Source organism: Otolemur garnettii, unplaced genomic scaffold (genome assembly GCF_000181295.1).
Source record: "Otolemur garnettii isolate 467f Iridium unplaced genomic scaffold, OtoGar3 scaffold00002, whole genome shotgun sequence".
Lineage (NCBI taxonomy): Eukaryota > Metazoa > Chordata > Mammalia > Primates > Galagidae > Otolemur > Otolemur garnettii.
The window spans coordinates 23,881,074-23,904,491 of record NW_003852397.1 but is presented as its reverse complement, the minus strand read 5'-3'; the positions used below and the strand labels follow the sequence as shown (position 1 = coordinate 23,904,491).

Here is a 23,418-nt window from a genome sequence, read left to right as displayed (position 1 = left end):
CCTGTCTTGGTTTCTTTTCTTTCTTTTTTCTTTTCTTTTTTTTTGCAGTTTTTGGCCGGGGCTGAGTTTGAACCCACCACCTCTGGCATACGGGGCTGGCATCCCACTCCTTTGAGCCACAGGCACTGCCCACCTGTCTTGGTTTCTACAGCAGAACACTTCCTCCATAGCACTTTATATTTTAGAATTTTTTATTTAGTTGTAATAAATAAGTAATTGGCTTACTCATTCATTGACTACCTTCCCAACTGAAAGGAAGTCAGTTTTATTCATCATTTTATATCCACCTCCTAGCATGATGTCTGATGCACAGCAAGTATCTTCTGAATGTTCTACACACATGACTAAGCAACAATTTTCCTAACCCATGTTGCCAACTTCGCTATTATTCTTGCAACATGGGTTAGGAAAATTGACTCCTCTCTACTTAGAATAAACCCGGACTTCAAGATTCAGTTCTAACTTTCTTTCTCCTTCCTTCCTTCCTCCCTTCCTAGGAAAGACACCCCTGCCTATCCAACTCCAGGCTCTCTTTTCTTAGATTTTCAAGATAATTATCACCACCATTCATGACTGTAGCGGGTAGTTTCTTTGCTGTGTGTTTTGCCATGCCTCCCTAAGCTCCAGAGGCAAGAGCTCTGTCTTTCCTCTTTTTATTCTTCAGAGTGCCAGTCACAGTGCCTGGAAAAATATAGTGGGTCAAAGATGCTTTGTGATTGGCTGAATAATGAGAATCAAACCTTTGATGTTCTAAAACCCGTTGGTGCATTCCTAACACCATTCAAACTGACGTAAGCCTGGTGCTACACTTGCCAGCAAAAGCAGACAGCTGGCCAGTTTTTTGGGCATTTTTCAGAGCCTCATAGGAAGCTACTATTTAAGAGCTGCAGTTGAGTGTTTGGGAGGAGAGGCAAGCACGAGAACCTCCAGCCTCAAGTACTCTGCATTATAGCTACTGGTCTCATGGCAATTCAAAACTGGGCCTGTGATTACACAATGGGTTCCATGATGGCGGGGCAGGAGTGAAGGAAGGGGCAGGCAAAACTCTTCAGAGTCAGTGCAGAAATTACTGAAGATATATCCTCCCTTTGCACACAAAAGACGACTTTGGTCTCTTGTCCACACTTTAGGGAAAGAAGAAACGTGAGGTTACTGAGACCAAAGGCATTGACTTATGTGAGTTAGCACTCTCAAAGGTGCTGTACACCAGATCGGGACGCATGTCTGGAAGGGCTTATAACACTCCTTGGTATCTCATTTACTCTTCTTGCATTCAGAAGAAGAGAAGTCATGGTTCCTGCTTTTACACAGGGGGAAACAAAGGCATGGAGATGTTAAGTGGTTTATCAGAACACACACAGGTAGGGAATTAGAGACAACATACAATTTTGTCTCACAGCTTTATATACTGTCTGTAGCATTCACTATTCTCTCTTGGGTTAACACTCATGAAGACTAGAAAAATACATGAAAAAAATTGAGCATTCTGGGTGAGAGGAGGGCATTGCCCTAGGAGTAGTACTTTAACTGTATAAGCTTTGCCTTTTATTAAATTAACAGATTTCAAAATTTATACCTAGATACATTTTTAAAATCAAGTCTCATTGCACAGAAATTAAGTTGAAGCATCACCTTTGTCAAAACTACCCAAGAAGGACCCCATAGGGAAGCCTCTGACAAATGCATCATCACCGATGGGGAAAGGTGATATAGATGTGGGACTATAAAAGCAAAATTCACAGAAATTAATTTCATCCAGGAAAAGCTATTGATAAGGTTGCAGATGCATGCTAACTAGTCCGTGCTAGAAACTATCTGTCTGATTCAGTTCAGCTCTTTCTGTGCTTCATTAAATTAGCATCGGTATCTCTTAGTCATCCTCTTTCTTTTTCACTATTATCTTGTCCTTTGAGTACTTGAAAAATAACTTCTCATTTATCCTAAGATGTTGTACGATCTTCCTTTCATTCTCTATCTCCAATTTCCTTATTTTTGCATCCTCGTAGCTCTATTCTGCAATCCTTCCAGTGTTGCTTTGTAAATGGTGCCTTACATAGTATCTTGTATGTATCTTTGCTTTGATTATCTTTTCACACGAAAGTTCACTTGACTAGGTGTTTTTCTTTTTCCTTCTCTTTTTCTCTTTCTGTTTTTTTTTTTTTTAAAGTATTTCTATCCAGGCAGCATGCATTACCATTAGGAATATATTAATTTACTTCTGAACAATGTAGCTGTGACTTTCTTGCTTTAGCTTAAGCAGTTCTCACTGTGCCTATTGAAACCTGCACATTATTTTCTTAGTTGAGTATCGAGAGTGTCTTTCATTTTCTGCCTTTTTAATGTGAAGACTAGAATCTAATGAAGCACATCTAAGCACTGAATAGATACCACTGCTTAGCTCCTGCCCACCTCTGCATTTGCAGACTCATATAGTTTCTTGCTAAAATTAAATTTCAGATTGAATCACTTTTGTGATATTCTCAAGGGTCATCTTCACACACAACCAGTACTGTACATCTCAGTGGCAGTGAAGCCCTCCTCAGGCAAGCTGTTGAGACCAACAACACACTAGAAAGGACAGAGGGAGCAGCCACTGACCCCTGTAATGACAATGTACTGGTTTCTTGTGGAATTTCTTCCTAAATATTTCAGGTGCCACTTTAAAAGTTCCAAAGCAAACAAATACAACTTCTTATGTACTCTCACTCTCTCTCTTATAGAATATAAAAGCTGAAATAAGTGCCATTGTCTGCAACTTAAACCTTTTAAAAACTATAAACTGTAATATATAACATTATTGACACAGAAATCATTTTGGAAATGCTTCATCATTAAATTTGATTCTCAGCATTCATTAAAATACAATGTCAATAAAGCTAAATTTTGGTATTTTTATCTAGTTCAGCCTATTACACAGTATTGTTCTCCTATAGAGTATAAACATGTCAGAGGTGCAAGACAAAGTATCTAATAATATCATTATAAATACATGCCTGATTGTAATGCATTTCAGAGAACTTCAAAAATCAATGTGTATTTTGGGTTTGGTTTTACCTTTCATCTGGTTGTTCAAATGCTATTGTTTATATTACTCACAATTAATTAATTAAATAAACCTTGACTCTGAAAAGATACTATGCCCATAATATCTGTGTTGTTGTGGTAAAGATAAATATTTCTCATAGCCCTTTTCTCTACTGGTGAAGTAGAGAGTCATTTTTCAAATGATCATGGAAATAAATTTGTAATTACAAATAGGAGAAAAAAACAGTGCTCTAGGATAATTATAGGAGCATTCTTAGCATACCTGGAATGTCACAGAGGACTTTCAAGAGCTAAGATTTGATTTGAAAGGTGACTTGAAATTAACAAAACATTGGGGGGGGGTTATGTTACCTTCCAGGTAATTAAAAAATGTGTGGAAAGGCTCTATGGTGGGGTAAAGGGACTGAAGGATGGTGTGGCTAGAGTGCAGATGGCCAGGGGCACAGTGATGAGAGATGTGGATAAGGGGAGAATTTTGGCCCTTATCCTAAGGGCCTAAGGGAAGTCAGAGGAAGAATTTAAGTCCTGTGGTAACATATTCACATTTGAAATAGCAAAGTTTATTCTGGCTATACTGTAGAGAACAGATTAGGGGGAGAACAAGAGCAAAAGCAGAATGATTAGCTAGAGAGCTAACCTGGTGATCCCAAAGTAAGAATTATGAGACTGGATGAGGGTGGGTGGTGATTTGAAAGCAGTACACAGAAGTGAAAGTCATGGTGTTCGGTACCAGTTGGTTAAGAGGGAAAATGATGAGGAAGAAAGAGGCATCAGAGTTCCTAGATTTCTGGCTTTTCTGCTCAATCCTTGCGGGTCCAGCTGACTAGACCATGAGCAGTGGAGAGAGATGAGAGATGAGCCAGGGTTAGATCATATGGGAGGTGCCTTGCATGCCATCCTGAACCAAGTGGAAAGCTGTTGCACAACTTAAAGATGGAGTGACTTGATTAGATCTGTGGCTTGGAATGTTCACTCTACCATATGAATAATTAGAATTGGAAAGAACATTCATAGAGGGGGACTGAACATGGGTTAAGAATGAAAGAGAGGTAGAATGAAAGGCAAGCTGTTAATTTCTCCTTTGGGTGACTTGGTAGATACTGGCAGATAAATCACCAGGATGGTCTAAATAGAAGAAAGTATGGGTTGTAAGAGAAATCATAGTTTTAGTTTGAGATGTCCAATCAGTACTTAATGTACATAAGACCAAAGCATGAGAGTGAAGTCTGCTTTGAAAATATAGATTTATGAATTATCAGCTTACACATGGCAACTAAAGCCCCCCCAAAGAGTTTATGGAATGAGAGGAAATGTGGACTGAGAACTAGATGCCATGGAATGCCAACTTTCAAGGGATGGGCAGCAGAAGAGCTTGAGCATGAAAGGTCAGAGAATGAAAAGTAAAAGAGAGAAGAGGATATCAAGACGAAAGGAAGAATCAAAACGGAAACTGCTACAGAGAGTTCAAGTAAAATTAATAGCGTCCATTAGATTTAGTCACTCGCCTGTCATTGGTTAGGGTGTAAAAACAGTTTTGGTAGTGGGCTGGGAGTGGAAATCCAGATGGCAGTGGAGTGAGAAATGAATGTAGACTTGTCTCCAACCTCTTAAAAAAAAAATTGGCTCTGGCAAGAGAAAGGATGGTAGCTATAGAGACATATGGAGTCATCTTGATATTCCACATACATTGTAGGGCTGTTTGAATATGTTAAATATGATTCTCATATTCAAGGAACCTATGTGCCAGTGGAGGAAATAAAATGGAAATAAATCAAAACATATGGGAAAATATACATCATTATACAATATTTCCTTACCTAATATTTATACATTGATGGAAATACTATGTATATGAAAATACATTTAACTAAATTTCTCCACTAACAAATGAGCATAAAATATAAAAATGTTTGAAGAAGAGAGGGCAACTCCTACAGCAGCTATGCAGGGTGGAACTTGCCATGTGTCTTTACAAATCTAGAGATTGTATTAAGTGAGCAGTTAGCCCACAAAGTAGAGGAAAAAAAGCATCACAAGGATTGGCAGTACCAATCAAAGTATTTTCCAGAGGAAGAGGAGCCTTAGCCATTAGGTAACTATAGAATCACAACAGTTTTATCCTTGGCTGACATCAGAATTATCTGGGGAGCTCTTCAAAATCCTAGTTCTCTAACTATGCCTCAGACCAACCACATCATAGCCTTTGCGTGTGGGATCTGACCCCAGCTAATTCCAATATGAACTCCTAGTCTAACACAGCATCACTTTTGATCAGTCATGGGTAAAAGAAAGGTGTGGTCACTGTCTTTCTCATATTCTGGTCCCCAATGCAGGATCATTTGTGACTATGAAATAGAAGATTTAGTGTTCTTAGCCTGATATTATTGATTATTTAAGTTATCTAACCCTCTCTTTAAGGTTCTATGTGTATCAATTTGTCTTTTGATTGTCAGATAGCTTGACCACAAGAAAAGAGAGAATTAGATGTATTGACTTAAGTATTTATGGTTTGGGGCGGCACCTGTGGCTCAAAAAGGTAGGGCTTCGGACCAATATGCCAGAGGTGGTGGGTTCAGACCCAGCCCCAGCCAATTAAAAAAAAAAAAGTATTTGTGGTCTCTATGACAGTTACGTTTCCAGTTATAAATACAATAGGGACAAGCTAATTAATGAGAATTTAAATGTCCTTTGTATCTTTAACCCATGAAGGAGATCTTTGCCTTCAGTAGTCTTATTTTTAGGTCTTTTGTGCTACTGCATCCAAAGAATGGGCAGATAAAAATAGTACTGGAGGATGAAAATGGGGGAGAAAGTAACTTTATTGTAGAAAAATCTGTCAAACACAATCACAGGCACATCACGTTTATCACATGGGCAACATACTATGGTACCCTGAATGGGATCCTGAAACGGCCAGAGACATTAAGTAAAAACTGAGGAAATTAGTTAAAAATAATGTATCTATATTAGCTCATGACTTGTGATAGGTATTTCATACTAAGGCAAAATGTTAATAGTGGGCCAGAGAGTACATAGAGACTCTGTACTATCTTTGCAACTCTTCTGAAATCTAAAATAAGGTTTATTTAAAAATAGTATTCAAACTAACTGGAAATGGATCATAGACCCAAATGTAAAAATGCAAAACCACAAAGTTCATTGAAGCAAACAGGAGAAAATCTAGATGACCTTGGGTATGGTGGTGACTTTTTAGATACAACAACAAAGGCACAACCCATGAAAAACATAATTGATAAGCTGGGATTTGTTAAAGTGAAAAGCTTCGGTCACTGAAAGACACTCCCCAAAGAATGAGATGTTCCTTGAATATGAGAATCATATTTAACATATTCAAAAATCAAGAGCTACAGAGTGGGAGACAATAGTTACAAAAGGCATATATGACAAAGGACTGTTATCCAAAATATAAAAAGAGCCCTTAAAATTCAACAATAAGAAATAAGTAAGATAATTAAAAAATGGAAAAACACTGTAATAGACATCTTACCAAAGAGGATATACAGATGGCAAATAAATATATGAAATGATGCTATCTTATGTCATTAGGGGGTTGCAAATGAAAACAAACAAGAGATACCATACACAACCTACCAGAGTGGTCAACATCTCAAACACTGACAACACCAAATGCTGGTGAAGATGTGAAACGATGGGAACTCTTGTTCATTGCTGGTGGGAGTGCAGAAGGGTGCAGGCCACTTGGAAGACATTTTGGAAATTTCTTATAAAATTAGACATACTCTTATCCAAGAATCCAGAAACTGTGATACTTGGTATTCAGCCGAATGAATGGAAAAATTATGTCCACACAAAAACCTGTACATCGATGTTTGCAACAGCCTCACTCATGTTGCCAAAACCAGGAGGCAACAAAGATGTCCTTTAATAGGTGAATAGAAAAATAAACCGTCACATATCTAGACAATGGATTTTATTCAGCACTGAAAAGAAATGAGCTATAAAGTCATAAAAAGACAGGGAGGAACCGCAAGTACACATTACTAAGGGAAAGACGTCAATACGAGAAGCTATGTACTGAATGATTCCACCTACATGACATTCTGGAAAGGGCAAAACCACAGAGAGAGTAAAAGACAGAAAGTATGAGGTAGTAAAAGATTTCCAGGGGTTACGGAGGAGGAAGGGATGAATAGGAGAGCACAGGGGATTTGGGGGGCAGTGAAGCTTTTCTTATGACACTGTAGAGATAGATACGTGTCATGACACGTTTGTCCAAACCCATAGAAGGCACAATGCCAAGAGTGGACCCTAATGTGAACTATGAACTTGGGTGATGATCTGTATCAATGTAGGTTCATGGTAACAAACGATTACTATGATGGGGAAGGTTGACAGCTGGTGTGTGGGAACAGGGGGTTTATAAGAAGCCAGAAATTTTCACTCAATTTTGCTTTGAACCTTTATTGCTCAAAACAATAAAGTCTATTTAAAAAGAAAGTATGAGAGAGTGTGTTGGAAAGATATAAGGATGTAGGCTCTAACATAATAAAGTTAGGACGCTCCTAACAGAATATTTCTTGTTTCTCTAGGCTGGGATCATCAGTCTACAATAAGCTCAGTGAGGGCAAGGACTGTCAGTTTTGCTCACACCTCTGTGCCTACTGCCTGCCATGGTGCCTATGGGAGGTGTTCACTTAATAGTATGGGGAGCTCCCCAATCAGCAGTAATTAAAAGAATAAATCAATGAATAAATGAATGAAATGCCACCTTGTTCACAGAATTTGTTTAATTATTCCTAACCAGATTAAATCATTCCATTTTTGTGTATTTCCCCAGACATTTCATATTCCTTTATTTTATTGCATGTTTTATTCCATATTTGCATGTAGTTGTCTTATCCTTCATATATGTGAATGTTTAGGCACGTGTGCACACATACAGTCACGCACCCCTAAAAGTTCCCTGAAGACAGATTGGGCCTCATTAATATTTTTCATGTGCCAATGCTTAACTTGAGCTTTGTACGTAATGATCATTCATATATGCTTATTGAAGTGAGTTTATTCTGCCATGAAGTGTTTTAAAATTCTTATTTGGTCGTAGTCATGTGAAAAATACAAATTGTTAGATGTTGAATTAATATAAGTGTATTCATTAATTCCATGTTTAAATATAATAAGAAACTGTTTTGTATCTGTACATTCTATATTGCTGGTATGAGAATCTGGAAAAGTTACATCAGAACCATTGTTTAGCATTATGTGCTCAGAAGCCTGTTTGATTTCCCTGTGGACGTTTTCCTAAACCAGTGGCAGGTTATGTGGAGAGAGGATGAGCCAGGGGGAATCTGAAGAGTGAGCCTGCTTCAGTCCCTGAGTTCAGCAAACTGTGTGGCCATTGTTAATTCATCTCACTGGTATGGCCTGAGGCAGCTCTTCTTTAAAATACAAAACAGACTGGATAATCTCTAAGCAACTTCTGGCTTCACTATTCTTTGTCATTTAAAGCTCTTAGATACTCAAACTAGATCTCTACACGCAAGCCCGTTTCCCACTGCATGCATTTTTCCGACCACAAGATGGCGAGCTTTATGTTGTTTTCTTCATTTCTCTAGCAAGAACTTAAACACCCTTGCAATTTTTGAGAATTTAAAACTTATAATTTCTTTAAAAAGTCTTTATGTAACGCGGACTCTGCATTCTGACCTTAAAAAGTGTCTTAAATGCTTTAAATTTTCGCAATACTGACTTAGGCTGTATTTCTACACAAATGAAAAAATCCCATGAAGAGATCAAAGAGACTAAGTATTTTCGTTTGTTTTTCTTTTTCTTTATATAATCAAATCTAGTACTTCTGGAATTCAGAATTGATAAAAATAAAAAACTTTACCATGGAGCCTAATGAGTAAAGTTCTCAAAATGCCCTGTCATTCTGGTATTTTTAGCCACTATTCTTGATACTTCTCAAGTATCCCAAGCTTTTTTTCTTTTTTGTGCTGTTGGTCTTTACCACTCAGGTAGAAGTAGAAGCAGCACGTCATAATACATCTATCTCATACACCAAATTGGGAATTAGGAAGAACAAGATTTGCATTTGAGAACTTTAACGTAATTTTCCTTAATTTACATAATCTGTCCAGATTGGGGAAGATTGCCAATTTTGCGCCAACTTACCCTAGTCAGCAGCTCGTTCATTTCTGTCACAAGCGTATTCAGATTGCCCTCTGCCAGCTGAATGAGCCTCTCCGGGGCACGCTGAGGCGAGAGCAAGTGCTGGAAAAGATTTCATAGCATGTACATTTCAGTAAATGGTCTTGCCCTGATCCTGGGGTTGAACATTTAACAGAACACATTTTTTCCTATATCTTTAAATAGCATAGTCTTCTTGCCTTCATAAAAAGAGAAAGAAACTCTTACAATGGGGCACTTAGACACTGAGTATCATGCCGAATATTCAGGCAAATAATAAAAATTGCAGTAATTTATTGAGAGATTACTATGTGCTGATTTTTTTTTTAAAAAAATTAATTCTTACATTATCTTTATGAGTTAAGTGTTATTCTATTTTGTGGATGAACAAACTGTGGCTTAAAGACCACACAGCCAGTGAAGGGTAGAGTTAAGACGAACTCTTTGTCTGATTCTTTAAGGCTCTCATTTCTATCAACAGAGACCCAGTTTACAGGTAAAAAAGAGAATAGCAGCCCCTGGCACAGGGACCTGGCCAAGATTCATTGTTGGTAGGACCTGGCCTGGCACTCACTGCTGGACCATATTCTTTTCCTATTGAGTGTAAATAATCTCACAGAATACTAACATTAGACAGGGTCATTCTGAGTCAGTGATGAATGAAAAAATGATACCACTCTTTAATCTTATTCAAGCACCCACAAAACCATGGTGTCTGTGCAGACTGCAAAAAATACTCTAACCTCCCACTTCCTGGGTAATAAGTGGCTACTGCCTCCTTACTGAGCTTTGCTTTAGAGTCCCTCTGTCATCCCCTCCTTTTGGGTAAGATATACAATTATTCCCACTTCTTACCAGCACACAATCAGCACAAACCCTGCTTCCTTGACCTTGCCTTCAAATTATCCAGCACATGCTCAAATACTGTAAGTTATTCCTAATAACCCTCTTACTGAGACACCCCACAATTTCCTACAGTAATCAGCATCCTTTGTTATAATGAGTTAATAAACCCAATTTGTTCCATCACGTGTACTTTGGGTGGTCTCTGTGTGGAACCTGGAGACCATCGACACAGTTAAAGAAACTCGGAAAGAGGTTAAACAACTTGTTCATTATGGTTTTATAATATCAAAACAGGATTCTAAGTATTCAGATATTAAATAACCTATGAAAGAAGAACGCAAACATGATATTGAAAAAGATGGGAATTTAAGGAAAATACAGATCACTTGGATCCACACTCAGTCCATACGGGGTAGGTGGCTGAATCCTCTGGCTTAGATGATGTTCCATAGATTGTATCCTCCTCTCTAGGGCCCTCAGGACTTCGCCATCCAGTGCTTAAGTATGAGTTTTAATGTTCTCTATCTGATCAAAATGTTTTCCTTTCTAGTTTAATTTCTTCTCATTGTATTCACTCCACAACAAGGAAAATCACTGGTCAGAATTCCTTGTATTGAAATTCTTCACTCTGAATACTGGGACTGTGAGGGAAACCCAGATTCCTCTGCCTTGGCTTTCAAGGTTGTCTTTCATATCAGCCCGTACTGCTGACATCTCCAGCCTAATCTCTCACTAGCAGGTCTGACTTCTAATGTCTGCCAGACAGGCTGAGTTCACACCTTCACTGGCTTGCATAAGCTGGGTGCCTTTTCCTCTGTGCCCTCACATGGCAAAGACATCTCTAAATACTATCACAGGGGAGGTTATGGCCTGCTGTTGTCTGAATATTTCTGTCAATCCAATATTTATATGTTAAAATTCTAACCCCCAACATCATGATATCAGGAGATGAGGCCTCATGATTGGGATCAGTGCCCTTATTAAAGAGACACCAGAGAGCTAGCTATTCCCTTTCACTATGTGAGGACACAGCAACACGTCACCATCTATGAGAAATAGAGCCTTACCCAACACTGACCCTGACGGTACCTTAATCTCAGACTTCTCAGCCTCCAGAACTATGAGAGATATATTTCTGGTGTCTATAACTATCTTGTTCATGATATTTTGGTATAGCAGCAAAATAGAGTAAGAAAGGACTTCAATATATGAATGTTAGGGGATATAAACATTCAGTCCAAGACAACTTTAGCTCTTCTTGGAGTTTCTGTAAGAGTTGTGTGATAATCCTTGTAAGACTTGAGTCAGTTGTCTAGTTTTTAAATACATAATAGTGATTCCTGCCTCTATCATTGTGGGTTTCATCTTCTGGAAAACAGTAATATCAATACCTAACTTAAAGGCCATTATGAAGAACAAAGAATATATTCCCTAGAAGAGTATCTACCAAAGCCCCTTGAATTTTAGATTTATTCACCCAGCCCTAACCAATATTTCTCTGCCTATTAAAATGGTGTCTATCTTCAAGTTCCAACACAAATTATGCTCTATCATTAATGGTACATTCGCTGCTTGCTTTGAATCTTACTGATTTCTCCAATCTTTGTCCTCTATTATACTTAAAATCTTTGTAAGTCATACGGTAATTATGCATTTTTGCTAATTGCTTAATTGTTGTTTAACAATCATTTTAAAACCACATAGGATCTAAGCCTCCCGAGGGTGAAGAAGACCTTGTAAGAGTCGTGAAATCCCCAAGAAACTAAGTACAAAGGCTGGACATTCTACAATTTCTCAATAAATAGCTGACAATTGACTGATCATGTGTAAACTGCCACTTCTCATCTTTTCTCATCAGGTGAAACCACCCCAATGTCCTTCACATTTCCTACGGTCCCATTACCTACCAGAGGTTTCAATGTTTTAATACAGGGTTTTTCATGTTGGTGCTTGTTGAAGAACTATTTTCAAAGGTTTATTAGTTCTCTAGTATAAACTATTAATTTTGTGTTTTCATAGTGACAGTGACCTCAAATACTAATGTAAGCATTTCTGGATACCAGTCTCAGCACCTGACAGATGAGTATCGCCACCTGATGTTTGATTACATGGCAGATTGAACACATAAGTCACATGACCTTGTCAAGCAATGCCATAGCCCCTTTGTGAAGGACTTTCTGGTTCACATGCAGAAAGGCAGGAGAAGTGAGTTACCACCTGTCACCTGCCGATGGAAGAACCCATGTCAATATTTTAGTCTTGTTGCAAGCAGCAGTTTCCTTGGAGCTAAACTCATGTTACTTTATATTAATGTTTTTAATTTGAATTTTATTGGTTTTGTAGGCTTTTATAAAGATTCATCTGTTTTGATTTTATAGAGCTATAAGTTTGAGAAGTTCATACCTGATTTTGTTTGCATCTATTTAAGGAACATCATAAAATTGATTTAGTCCAAACACTGGGGGGAAGGGGTACATGAGGCTCTTTTAGTAGAAATCTGTAAGTTATAGTTCTCAAGTCTAAAAACCACTGGTTTAGAAAAGACCTGGGACAGTGGAAAGAACATTTGCTAATTATGGCCTATTCCCCTTGGGAAACTTCGGTCACCTTGACTTTGGTTTTTGCTGTTGCTGCATCAACCTACCTTTAATTCCTGGGTCGCATTCTCCAGACCATGCAGCATCCTGTAGGGAGCAGGCAGTGGGCCCGTGAGGTTGATGCTCATGGCCATCCGCTCCAGGCTGGCCAAGTCACCGAGAAGAAGGCCTGTGCATTCATCTCCACAAACTGTGACGGGAAAGCGACAGAGAATATTCACTTCTGCTAAACATCCCAGGCAGATGCTCAAAGATCTTAGGGTCCAAGAATAATTCTGTGAAAAATGAAGCTACTTATCTCAGATAATTAATGTTATTGAATGGATGATAGTTAAAAAAAGATGAGGATGACAGGCAGCGCCCATAGCTCAGAGGGTAGGGTGCCAGCCACATACACCGAGGCTGGCGGGTTCGAACCCTGCCTGGGCCAGCTAAGCAACAATGACAACTAGCTGGGTGTTGTGGTCAGTGCCTGGCGTCCCAGCTACTTGGAAGGCTGAGGCAAGAGGATTGCTTAAGCCCAAGAGTTTGAGGTTGCTGTGAGCTGTGACACTACAGCACTCTACCGAGGGCAACAGCTTCAGATTCTGTTTCAAAAAAAAGAAGGATGAGGATGACAAAAGAGCAGATAAGCCCGTCTCCCAGAACCTGAAATTCAGAAGACGATGTAAAAAGACAGACCAAAGAGAAGGCGCAAATAGGGTTGGAGGGGAAAGTGTATTGCCGAAGTATTAAAGTTCTCCTTTAAGACTGTTGGGGTTTAGAAGCTGATACCCTTAAATATGGCACTTTTTACACGCAGAACTTAAACAGCCACCCCCACCAACTCCCCAAAGCACGAGATAAAACTGCCTTTGAAGTTCCCCTAATCGCCTAATGTCACGACCAGTGCTTTTCGACTGGTGTGCCATAGCAGTTCAACTGGTGATCCTCCGGTGAGAGCATCTTACGCAGGCTGCAAAAATTTTTAAATAACATTAATTAAATTATTTGCAAAAGAAGTTCAAAGCACAGGAAGTATATTCTTTCTTTACTCTTTTTTATCAACATAAGTATGGTGTGAGATTTTAAAATGGTTAAAAAACACTAGTCTAGATCTTCCAAAGAAGAAAACAATTACCTCTGGTCCCTTCCCTGGGTTTTCATTAACTACCAATGAGATTTTTAATAACGAGAAAGAGGAACTATTGAAATTTGGTGGTGGTGGCAGAACTGGTAGGGGGAAGAATGGGTTGTTGCGTCTTCATTATCAAAATAGTCACCTAAATAATAGTAACATTCCTAAAATTAATATGCATTAATTCTTTTGGAGGATTTAAAAAGAATCCCAATTACATGTGAACTTTTTAGTTTTGCATTGCAGAATAAGAAGTCTCTTTTCACGCTGAGGAGCAGAACCTGCCATATTTAGGGTAGGCACTCATGCGTACGGTTACAATTCCTCTCTCGTGCGCTTGAGATAGGGCTGTCAAAATCATACACGTTAGAATAGAGGACATACTCAACATGGCAAATACTGAGATCTGGAGCAGCTTTGGATCATGCCCCAAATTGGCAAGAATTCAATTAGTTCTCTAAACAGCACTCCCCTGAGCTGCTTAATGGAGAGAAAACCATTAACTAAAGCTTGTAAACAAAGAGGAGGAATACAGAGGGTGATGTTTTGATAGGACAGCAGCTAGAGGTGAGTTACAGTATCCCTTCACGGGGATTAAACTGCCCCAGCAGGGCTTTTTAATAAATCAGCTCCTGGCAGGTGACACCTGCAACTGTAGCGCGTGCACTGGGGGCCTTTGGAAGCTCCTGGCGCTTTATAGGCTGAGTGAACAAAGAGCAGAAGTCTGGAAGCAGAGCAGTACCTTTTACTCTCTCCTTTATCAGAAGGAAAGAGAATTTGCACCGCACACAAACTAAGTAAAAGAAAGAGAACATTTGGGCTTCGTCCCCTCACTCGGTGCCAGCTTCCACAGGCCTGTCTCCAGGAAACGGTTACAGACAACACCTCACAGAGCACAGTTCAGCGCCAAATTGACCATGTCTAATCATCAAGATTCACAGACCGGTTTTTAAGCTTTAGTGGACCTCAGAATCACCTGTAGCATTTTCTGAACTCACAGAGGGCCTGGCTATGGCCCCAGCATTTCTGAGGCAGGTGACTGAATCACCTGGTTTCGGATTCTCTGACTGAGAACGTCCTTTCCCAGCAAGCTTTCAAGTGATACAACACCGGGCTCTGTGCATCCCACTCTGAGTAGCAGCAGTACTGGCATCACGGGGAGCTTATCAGAAATGCATAATCGTAGGCTCTACCCCAGACCTAGGACATCAGAATCTGCACTTGAGAAAGATCTCGGGATCTATGCACAGTCCGAGGAGCCCTGCTGCGGCTCAGTGGCTTCTCAGTGTTGGACACGCATTAGCATCAAACAGGAATCCATAAATGATGGCTGTCTGGGTGCTGCCCCTCGCCCTCCCCAGGAAATCTGATCTGATGGGCTTATAGTAAGGTCCGGGCATTATTATTTTTAAAAAGACTTGAGAATATTCTACTATGCAGTCAGGGGTCAGAACTAAACTGCAGGGACGCTCAATGCTACAGGAGCAAGGCTTTGAAGGAGGTCATGTTGCACGCTGTCTGCTCTACCTGGAACATTCTCCCTCCACCTTCGCTCACCTCGCTCTTAGTCACAGCCCGGTCAAATGCTCCAGTGTTACTTCCTCACAGGGAAAGTGCCTGATGACTCGGAAATTTCTGTTCCCTGAAATACCCGTCAGTCACTACTGCACGCCCTTTGTTGTCTGAACACTCAGGCCGTCTGAGCTGTGCCAGCACTTTACTTACCCTGTGCCCTGCTTCTCCCTCGCTACAGAAAGGACCTTAAACATCGTGGTCACAGCACCTAGGATAATGTCTTGCACATAGCAAATGTTTAGTAAATATTTGTGAAAGATGAGAAGATTTTGGACTCAGGGAATGGCGGAGTTTAATATCTGAGCTTGGCAAGTACTCAGGTCCATGGGAGGGTAAGAAGATTAGGGAGGGCAAACGTCAGGAGGAGAGGAGAGGGGTAAGGACAGAGGAGGTGCCGTCAGCTAGACAGGAAACATCTGAATGGGAGGAGATGGAGAATCTCACAGAGATGGGAGGAATAGGGGGGTGGGATAAAAACAATGATTAGAGAGAGAGAGAGAGAGAGAGAGAACTGTGTTGTGATTAGAGGAAGAGACTGAAACTAAGAAGGATGACTGCTTTGATGCCTTGTTGGGGTAAGTCAGATCTGACCCAGAAAAGAGATACTGGAATGGAGGACGGATGGGAGGAAAATAGGTTTGGAGTATTATGCGGAAAGAAACAACACGGATACTGACCGGATCAGAGAGATGCTCATTTCTGAGAAGAATTAAAAATGGTTACAACTTCCCTGCCACTCCCCCCATGAGCAGATGGAGTCTATTTCCTTTCTCCTTGAATCTGGGTTGGCTTTGCCACCAACTAAACCAGACCAAAATAGGCTCCACACTCTGACCAACGGAAAGTGGTGGAGGGGTATTTGGAGTTTTGCAGTCTATGTTTTCACACTCCTGGAACCCGCTGCCTTGAGGACATTCCCAGGGTAGGCTCCTTGAGGAAGAGAGACAGAGAGAGAGCAGTTGGGGCCCCAACATGTGAACGGAGCCATCTGAGATCCCTAGGCACGACAATGAAACAGCTGTCCGACTAAACCCAGCCATATTGCCAACCCACAGAATCATGAGGATATATACACATACTTGTCTTATGCTACCATATTCTGGGATGGTAGTAATAGATGACTGATAGACTTTCTCAAGTTCTGCATGTGTAGAGTGTGGATTCATATCAGAGACTTTCAAGGTTAAAAACAAGCATTAGTGACAATCCTGATGATTCTTTTTTTTTTTTTTTTTTGAGACAGAGTCTTACTCTGTTAGCCCAGGTGGAGTACTGTGGGGTCATAGCTCACAGGAACCTCAAACTCTTGGGCTCAAGAGATCTTTTTGCCTCAGCCTCCAATGTAGCTGGGACAACAGGCATCTGCCACAATGCCTGGCTAGTTTTTCTATTTTTAGTACAGTTGGAGGTCTTACTCTTACTCAGGCTGGTCTCAAAGTCCTGAGCTCAAGCAATCCACCCACCATGACCTCTCAGATTACAGGTGTAAGGCACCGTACTTGGCTGACAATTTTTTTAAATTAATTTCCTTCCTTATTTTTTATTTTTCTCTTTTTATTTTCTTGCCTTTTTTTTTTTTTTTTTTTGAGACAGAGTCCCACTCCATGCCCTGAGCAGAGTGCAATGGTGTCATAACTCACTGCAACCTCAGACTCGGGCTGTGGGCATCCCATTTCCTCAGCCTCGGGAAGCTGCTCGGATTATAGGCACTCACTGCGGTGCCCAGCTGTTCTTCTTTCTTTCTTTCTTTTTTTCTTTTGAGTCAGGGTCTCACTCTTGCTCAGGCAAGTGTCCAACTCCTGAGCTCAAGCAATTCCCCCTCCTCAGCTTCCCTCAGTACTGGGATTACAGTACATCACACTCAGCGACAATTCTTATTTTATTAAAATTGATGAAGAATTTGAAGCCTTCTTTCCCAGCGAGCCCAAGTTCACCATTGTTTTCAAAGTTCCATTTGACTTCTGGGGAAGACGTATTTTTTGCTGATGTTCTTAGTATGTGCACAAGCAATCTGCTCTTTTTTCGCTTTCAAGATCATGAAGTCACTTGATAATGTCACATCTCAGCATGCTCTCTAGCGCTGTGTGTCCCTTTGCTCTTTGCCAGCCCTTTCTTTAATTTACTTATAATGTATCACTTACCTATTTCCAAGAAGGAATCAAGTCAGTTGTTTGACACTGGTAGGGCTTGATGCTCCTTACTAGATGGTACCAGAAATTTCCAGGGCAAGTCCTCACAGTTTTCTCAATTTTTATTTCATACAAGAAAAACCCGGGGACTGGAAAGCAGAACTAGATCTGATTTACTGTAATATTCTACAGAGTAAATTGGTACACCAGAATGCCAAGAGGCATGATGAATACTGATTTTTCTCTCATTTATTCTGCCCCCTGCCCATCTGTTTTGGTTCCTCATCTTCGGTGGTTGAAATGAAAGTGTATTTAATTGCTCTTTCAAAGACTCATACATTCCATTTTATGTCTCTGTGTCCAAAGGTCTATTATTATCCCATGTCTCATAGTCTCTGTATTTGCTTTGGGGGGAACAAAGTACAAGCACATTTCCATAAGTGAAAGGTAAGTTTTATAGTATGCTCCAAGTAATATACCAACATCTGTCTGAATGGGTCAGAAAGACTTATGAATATGACAGCCATGGGGATTTTTTTTCAGAGCTTCTGTACAAGTCTAGCTCACGCAGCTATAAGGTAAACACTCGAGGAAATGTGCCCTTTACATAATGCATTGCTGTTTTATTCTGACACAAAATATTTCACTTACACCAGAAGCTACTTTTATTTGCCCTCAAAAAGTCTGAAGTGTCTGGCAACAGACATTGGAGATGGAATGCAAATTAAAACCAAATTTAATTCACTATAATAGGAAAGATCTGAAGAGGTACAGAGACGGAATAAATTCATTATATAAACAGCTGTTCTTTCATAAAGGTACAATAACAGCTCGGTCCAAATTAACACCTTTCTTATAGTCAGGACCCCAAGAACCTCTCCAAACCATTCTCCTAATTCAGCAATACAGCTGAGGTTGTAAATTGTGATCCTGCCCAAAATGCATGGGAGCAAAAGAAATATTTCAAGACGATGATTCTATTTTACATGACTAAATGTTTCCGAAGCTTTGCCTATAAAAGTGTCAGGATAAATTTGTGTTTAATATGAACAAATGCAGTGCTAAATTCAGATCGTTATAGCTGGGCCCAAGTAAGGGGCAAATCATGCAGCCAGCATTACAGACCTTTCTGTTAGCGATTAGTACAAAACATTGCATTTCTCCCAGACTCCCCCTTGCATAATAACGACTGGATACTGTCCCCCCAAAAAGCACACACTGCATTCAAACTTAAGAAGCTGAAGCTGAAACGAGTACATTGAGTATTTCTTAAAAGGCCAAACTATTGACCAATTTCAGGTAAAGATATGTAAATTGTCTGCTTTAATCAAATAGGGATAAAATGAGTAAACATACATTTTTAGGAAATGATAAAATTATGTGTTAATGTGCGTATTTTAAATTAATTCTTCTAAATGAATGGCATTGATTGTTCCCTGGTTCTGAGTTCTATGTTTTTTTCTTTCCCTTCTTCAAGAAGAGAAGTTTAGATTAACATATATTTAGGGCTTCTTTGAATGTATTCAGTTATTCTACATTATTTTTAAGTAAATATCTTCTAACATAAAAATCTGATTTCAGATTCATTAAGGGGGCTTTTGTGCTTTTATTTCTTTGAATAGAGAGATGGAAAGGTATTCGGTAGGTTTTACTGAGACTGAAGAATTTGTTCATGTACCAAGTCATTATATGTGGAATCTGTATATATGTGTAATACATATAAAACCAAGTTCAGTATGGTTCCAGGATGGTGTAGCTTTTTAAAAGAAAAATGGAAATAGAAAGTACTATAACTTTTAATAAGATAATAGCTTTTATCTACACAATAGTCACCACACATGTATTTTGCCATTATCATCTCAGCTCAAGTTCACAGCAATTCTAAGACGTGAGTACTATCAGTATTCTCCTTTTACAGATGAGAAAACTAGTTATGATCAGGGTGCTTAGGAATCTATAAATAATACATGGGAAGAACTTAAAGAGAAATGTATGGTGGTCAGAAAGGTGGTTTTCAGTGACTCAAGGAGCCTAAATTTTGAGATAATTATAGAAAAGAAGAATTTAGCCTAATTAAAGAAAATATCCTATCAGAAACTGATGAGTGCACAAAACGTCATATCTTTGAAAAAAAAGGCCACATAACAATGATGATAATAATGGCTGGAATTTATTTATTTGAGACAGTCTTACTATGTCATCCTTGGTAGAGTGCTGTGGCGTCACAGCTCACAGCAGCCTCAAACTCTTGGGCTTAAGCAATGCTCTTGCTTCAGCCTCCCAAGTGAATGGGACTACAGGTGACTGCCATAACGCCTAGCTATTTGTTGTTGTTGTTGTTGCTTTTGTGGTTGTCATTGTTGTTTTAGCAGCCTGGGCTGGGTTTGAACCTGCCAGCTTCAGTGTACGTGGCCAGCGCCCTACCCACTGAGCCACAGGCGCCACCAATTGCTGGAATTTATTAAGCACTTACTATGCTTAGGTATGTCACATACATGAACCTAGTATTTCATTTCCATTTTGCCTATGATGAAACAATGTTTAGAAAAGTTATCTAATGTCACACAACTTCTATGTGCAAGCTAGGATTCAAACCTTTGTGACAGCATGCTTCCTTATATCAAGATACTGTCTGCTTTGGAAATGTCACAGAAAAAGAAAAGGTTAGACTTACTTTAAAGCCTCTTCCAACTTTAAGATCACGCAATTCTATTGTTCTTCACTGTCAGAGAACTTCCTGGGCCTACTCATGGTGAAAATTGTAATCAAAGCAGAGCTCCATTTACTTTTAAAATAAAGCTTGATTGAAAATAAAGGCAATAGTGATCAGTCATCTGTATGTGCAATTAAACTGTGGAACTTCTTTAATCTACCAATAAAATAGCTTTCTCATTGTGACATATAAACCACTGATGCTGATCTCTAATGACTAGAAAAATACTTAGAATCAGAATGACAGTTGTGTTCCACTCATGGTTAGCCTGGACCTGTACCAAGAAGGCTGTCAAAAAGAAACTCAAACTTCTCTTAATAACAAAATAAGAAGGGGAAAGGGGAGAGGGAGGGGAGGGGACGGAGGAGGATGGGTGGAGAGAGGGTAATTGGTGGGACCACACCCACGGTGCATCCTACAAGGGTACATGTGAAATTTACTAAGTGTAGAATATAAATGTCTTAACAAGATAGATAACTAAGAAAATGGCGTGAAGGCTATGTTAACAGGTTGAAGAAAACATTTCAAATTGTATATAAAACCAGCACATTGTACTCCATGTTTGCATTAATGTACACCGCTATGATTTAATTTAAAAAAAAAAAACAAAAAAAACTAGAATAGAGGCTGTAAACGTGGTGAACAGAAGTTTCTTTTATAGACTGCCCAACATCTGAATGTGAACAACATGCCACAGCTTAGAGTTCTAGAAAACTACAGCATACGCTCTGGCCGTTCAAAAAGAACTATCTGGGGACCAAGTGGGAGCAGAAAGAGAGGGACTTTAGAAGGGAAAGTCATCATATATGCAACCAGCCAAGTCTATGAACAGCATGTGGAAATCAACAGACATTTTTTCTAACATCTTTTAAAACAGAAACTCTTATTTTTTTTTAATGGTGATAACCATATTCTACTATTTTATTCCTGCTTTCATATATACAGGGAATAAGAACTGCCATGCATAGTTACATTTTGATTGTAAGTGTGCAGCTGTGTTCTAGTGAGAAGTCAGCATGTCTGTAAAGTTCATATGCAATTTAAAATAGTTAAATTTTAAAAAGTTAAATTGCACATGAACTTTATGGACACCCATAAGGATCTCTGTGCTATTGTGATGGGATGTTTGGTGGCAACTGGTAATGAAAATCTATAATCTTGATTGTGTCTGCAGATTAGTATCAAGGCATAATAAAATCTTAGATTTAAGGTTTCACCAAGTGGCTGGAAGGTGCATGTTCTACAGAGTAAGGTGAATTATCACATTTAGTGAGGCTCACCCCATACCGTGAGGAAAAACACACACTTTGTGATCACTTTTGCAACCTCAGCAAGCGAGGCATTCTTTTATATGTTATATTTTAAATAAATCGTGACTATAAATACGAAATGCTGACATATCCCAAATACCTCCTATGCAGGTATTTGAATAGGAAACATTAATTTGATATTTTTAAAATACTATTTCAGGCACTTTTATGGAGGAATATCTTGCCAACAGTTACTAATTTTAGTTTCTTCTCCCTAGGAGAGCAATATACTATAGTACACCACTCATTATCTATTTTAAATATCACATGAGTTACTCTGTGTTAACTGTAAGTTTACAGAAAATAAGACAAGAAAAAAATCCAAGTTCTGTGTTTCACAACAAACCTTTACTATGAAGTAAATAATGATTTTCTTGCTCTTTCTCCAGTTTCACAGGGCAAGTCATTGTTCTTGTTTATAAAATGACATCTAAATTATGAATGAGGGTTGAAAGAGGAGAATGGATTCGTAGTAATCTAATTTATTAAGAGGAAATTCTGATTGGGGAAATAAATAAAATATCTACTCAAAACTCACTGAGATATATATATATATAGATACATATATATATACACATATATACATACATATATATACATACATATATATACATATATATACACATATATATAGATACATATATATATACATGTATATATACATACATATATATAATTGTAGGGCTGTCTCAAATAATTCCTTATAGAAGCAGACACAAAGCCTATGAAGTTATCTGAGCACCCAGACACTTGTCTTCTCTCAAGCATAGAAGAAACTCTCTATTCAATAATGTCTGATAAATAAGAATCTATCATAAATATGATATTTTTTTAAATTTTAGAGGAGTCTCCAGGGTTAGCAGAAAAAATATGGTCTTATTGACTTTTTATGTATTAAATATTTTTCAGTTTGCATTTTAGCTCATTTCATCTTTATGTTTCATTGAAGTAGAATGGACTCTAAACACAGAAGTAAATGAATAAAGGACTGAACTCATTAATGTGGAATATTATAATATTATAATATTTGCTTTCTGTATTTTGCACTATAGCTAGCATAGAGGTTAAGAAAATAAGTTTTGCAAGACACCTAGGTTGAAACTTTAGCTCTTCTGAAAAGTCACAGTGAAGCTTGACTTAACCAACTTAAATCCAGTTTTCTTATTACACAGTGGGGATATTAAGGAACAGGGATGGTGTTAGAATTTAAAGAACATGGTACTTGGCAAATGGTAAACTGCCAGTCAAGGTGAGTCTTTAAAAAAATTACTGTTATGATGAATCCATGTCAATTGAAAGGGACTTCAAAGAATGTCCAGAATCTGAAGGTAGATACATTGCTTAGTCATGTCTAGTACTGACTCTGCTTGGTGGAGCTAATGACCTTGGTGGGCCTGAATTTGGCTAACTATGAGACAGTCTGGTGTCTAAATATATCCTAATATTGACATATATTATGTGTGTGAATTCTTCATGTTAGTAATGGAACCCCATATACAAGAGGCCTGTGTCTCACAAGAAATTCCATTCTGGATCCAGTAACATCCGAATTTACTCACTGGCAATTATCCCTGGCAGTTACAAATCTCTTGTAAGAACTGTGGTGATCTGATTGCTTGTACTCTCACATTAACATGAACTAAATTTAAAAAAATAAATTGTGGTGGTAGGTCAGGTGTGGTGGCTCATGCCTGTAATCCTAGCACTCTGGGAGGCTGAGGCAGGTGGATTGCTTGAGCTCAGGAGTTTGAGACCAGCCTGAGCAAAAGTGAGACCTTGTCTCTACTAAACATGAAAAACTGAGGCCAGAGGATTTCTTGAGCCCAAGAGTTTGAGGTCGCTGTGAGCTGTGATGCCATAGCACTCTACCGAGGGTGACAAAGTGAGATTCTGTCTCAAAAAAAAAAAAAAAAAA

The 23,418-nt window shown here is 38.9% G+C and overlaps 1 protein-coding gene across 2 annotated transcripts in view; it reads right to left on the bottom strand.

Moving 5' to 3' along the window:
* The window catches only part of LAMA2 (laminin subunit alpha 2), a 614,120-nt gene that overhangs the window by 138,658 nt on the left and 452,044 nt on the right, over positions 1 to 23,418 (bottom strand). For both annotated transcript variants that reach the window (XM_003781659.1, XM_003781660.1), the window contains exons 33-34: positions 12,707 to 12,849; positions 9,202 to 9,300 (exon numbers count right to left, since the gene is read on the bottom strand). In XM_003781659.1, coding sequence (XP_003781707.1) covers positions 9,202 to 9,300; positions 12,707 to 12,849 — 242 coding nt within the window. The remainder of the gene's footprint in view (positions 1 to 9,201; positions 9,301 to 12,706; positions 12,850 to 23,418) is intronic.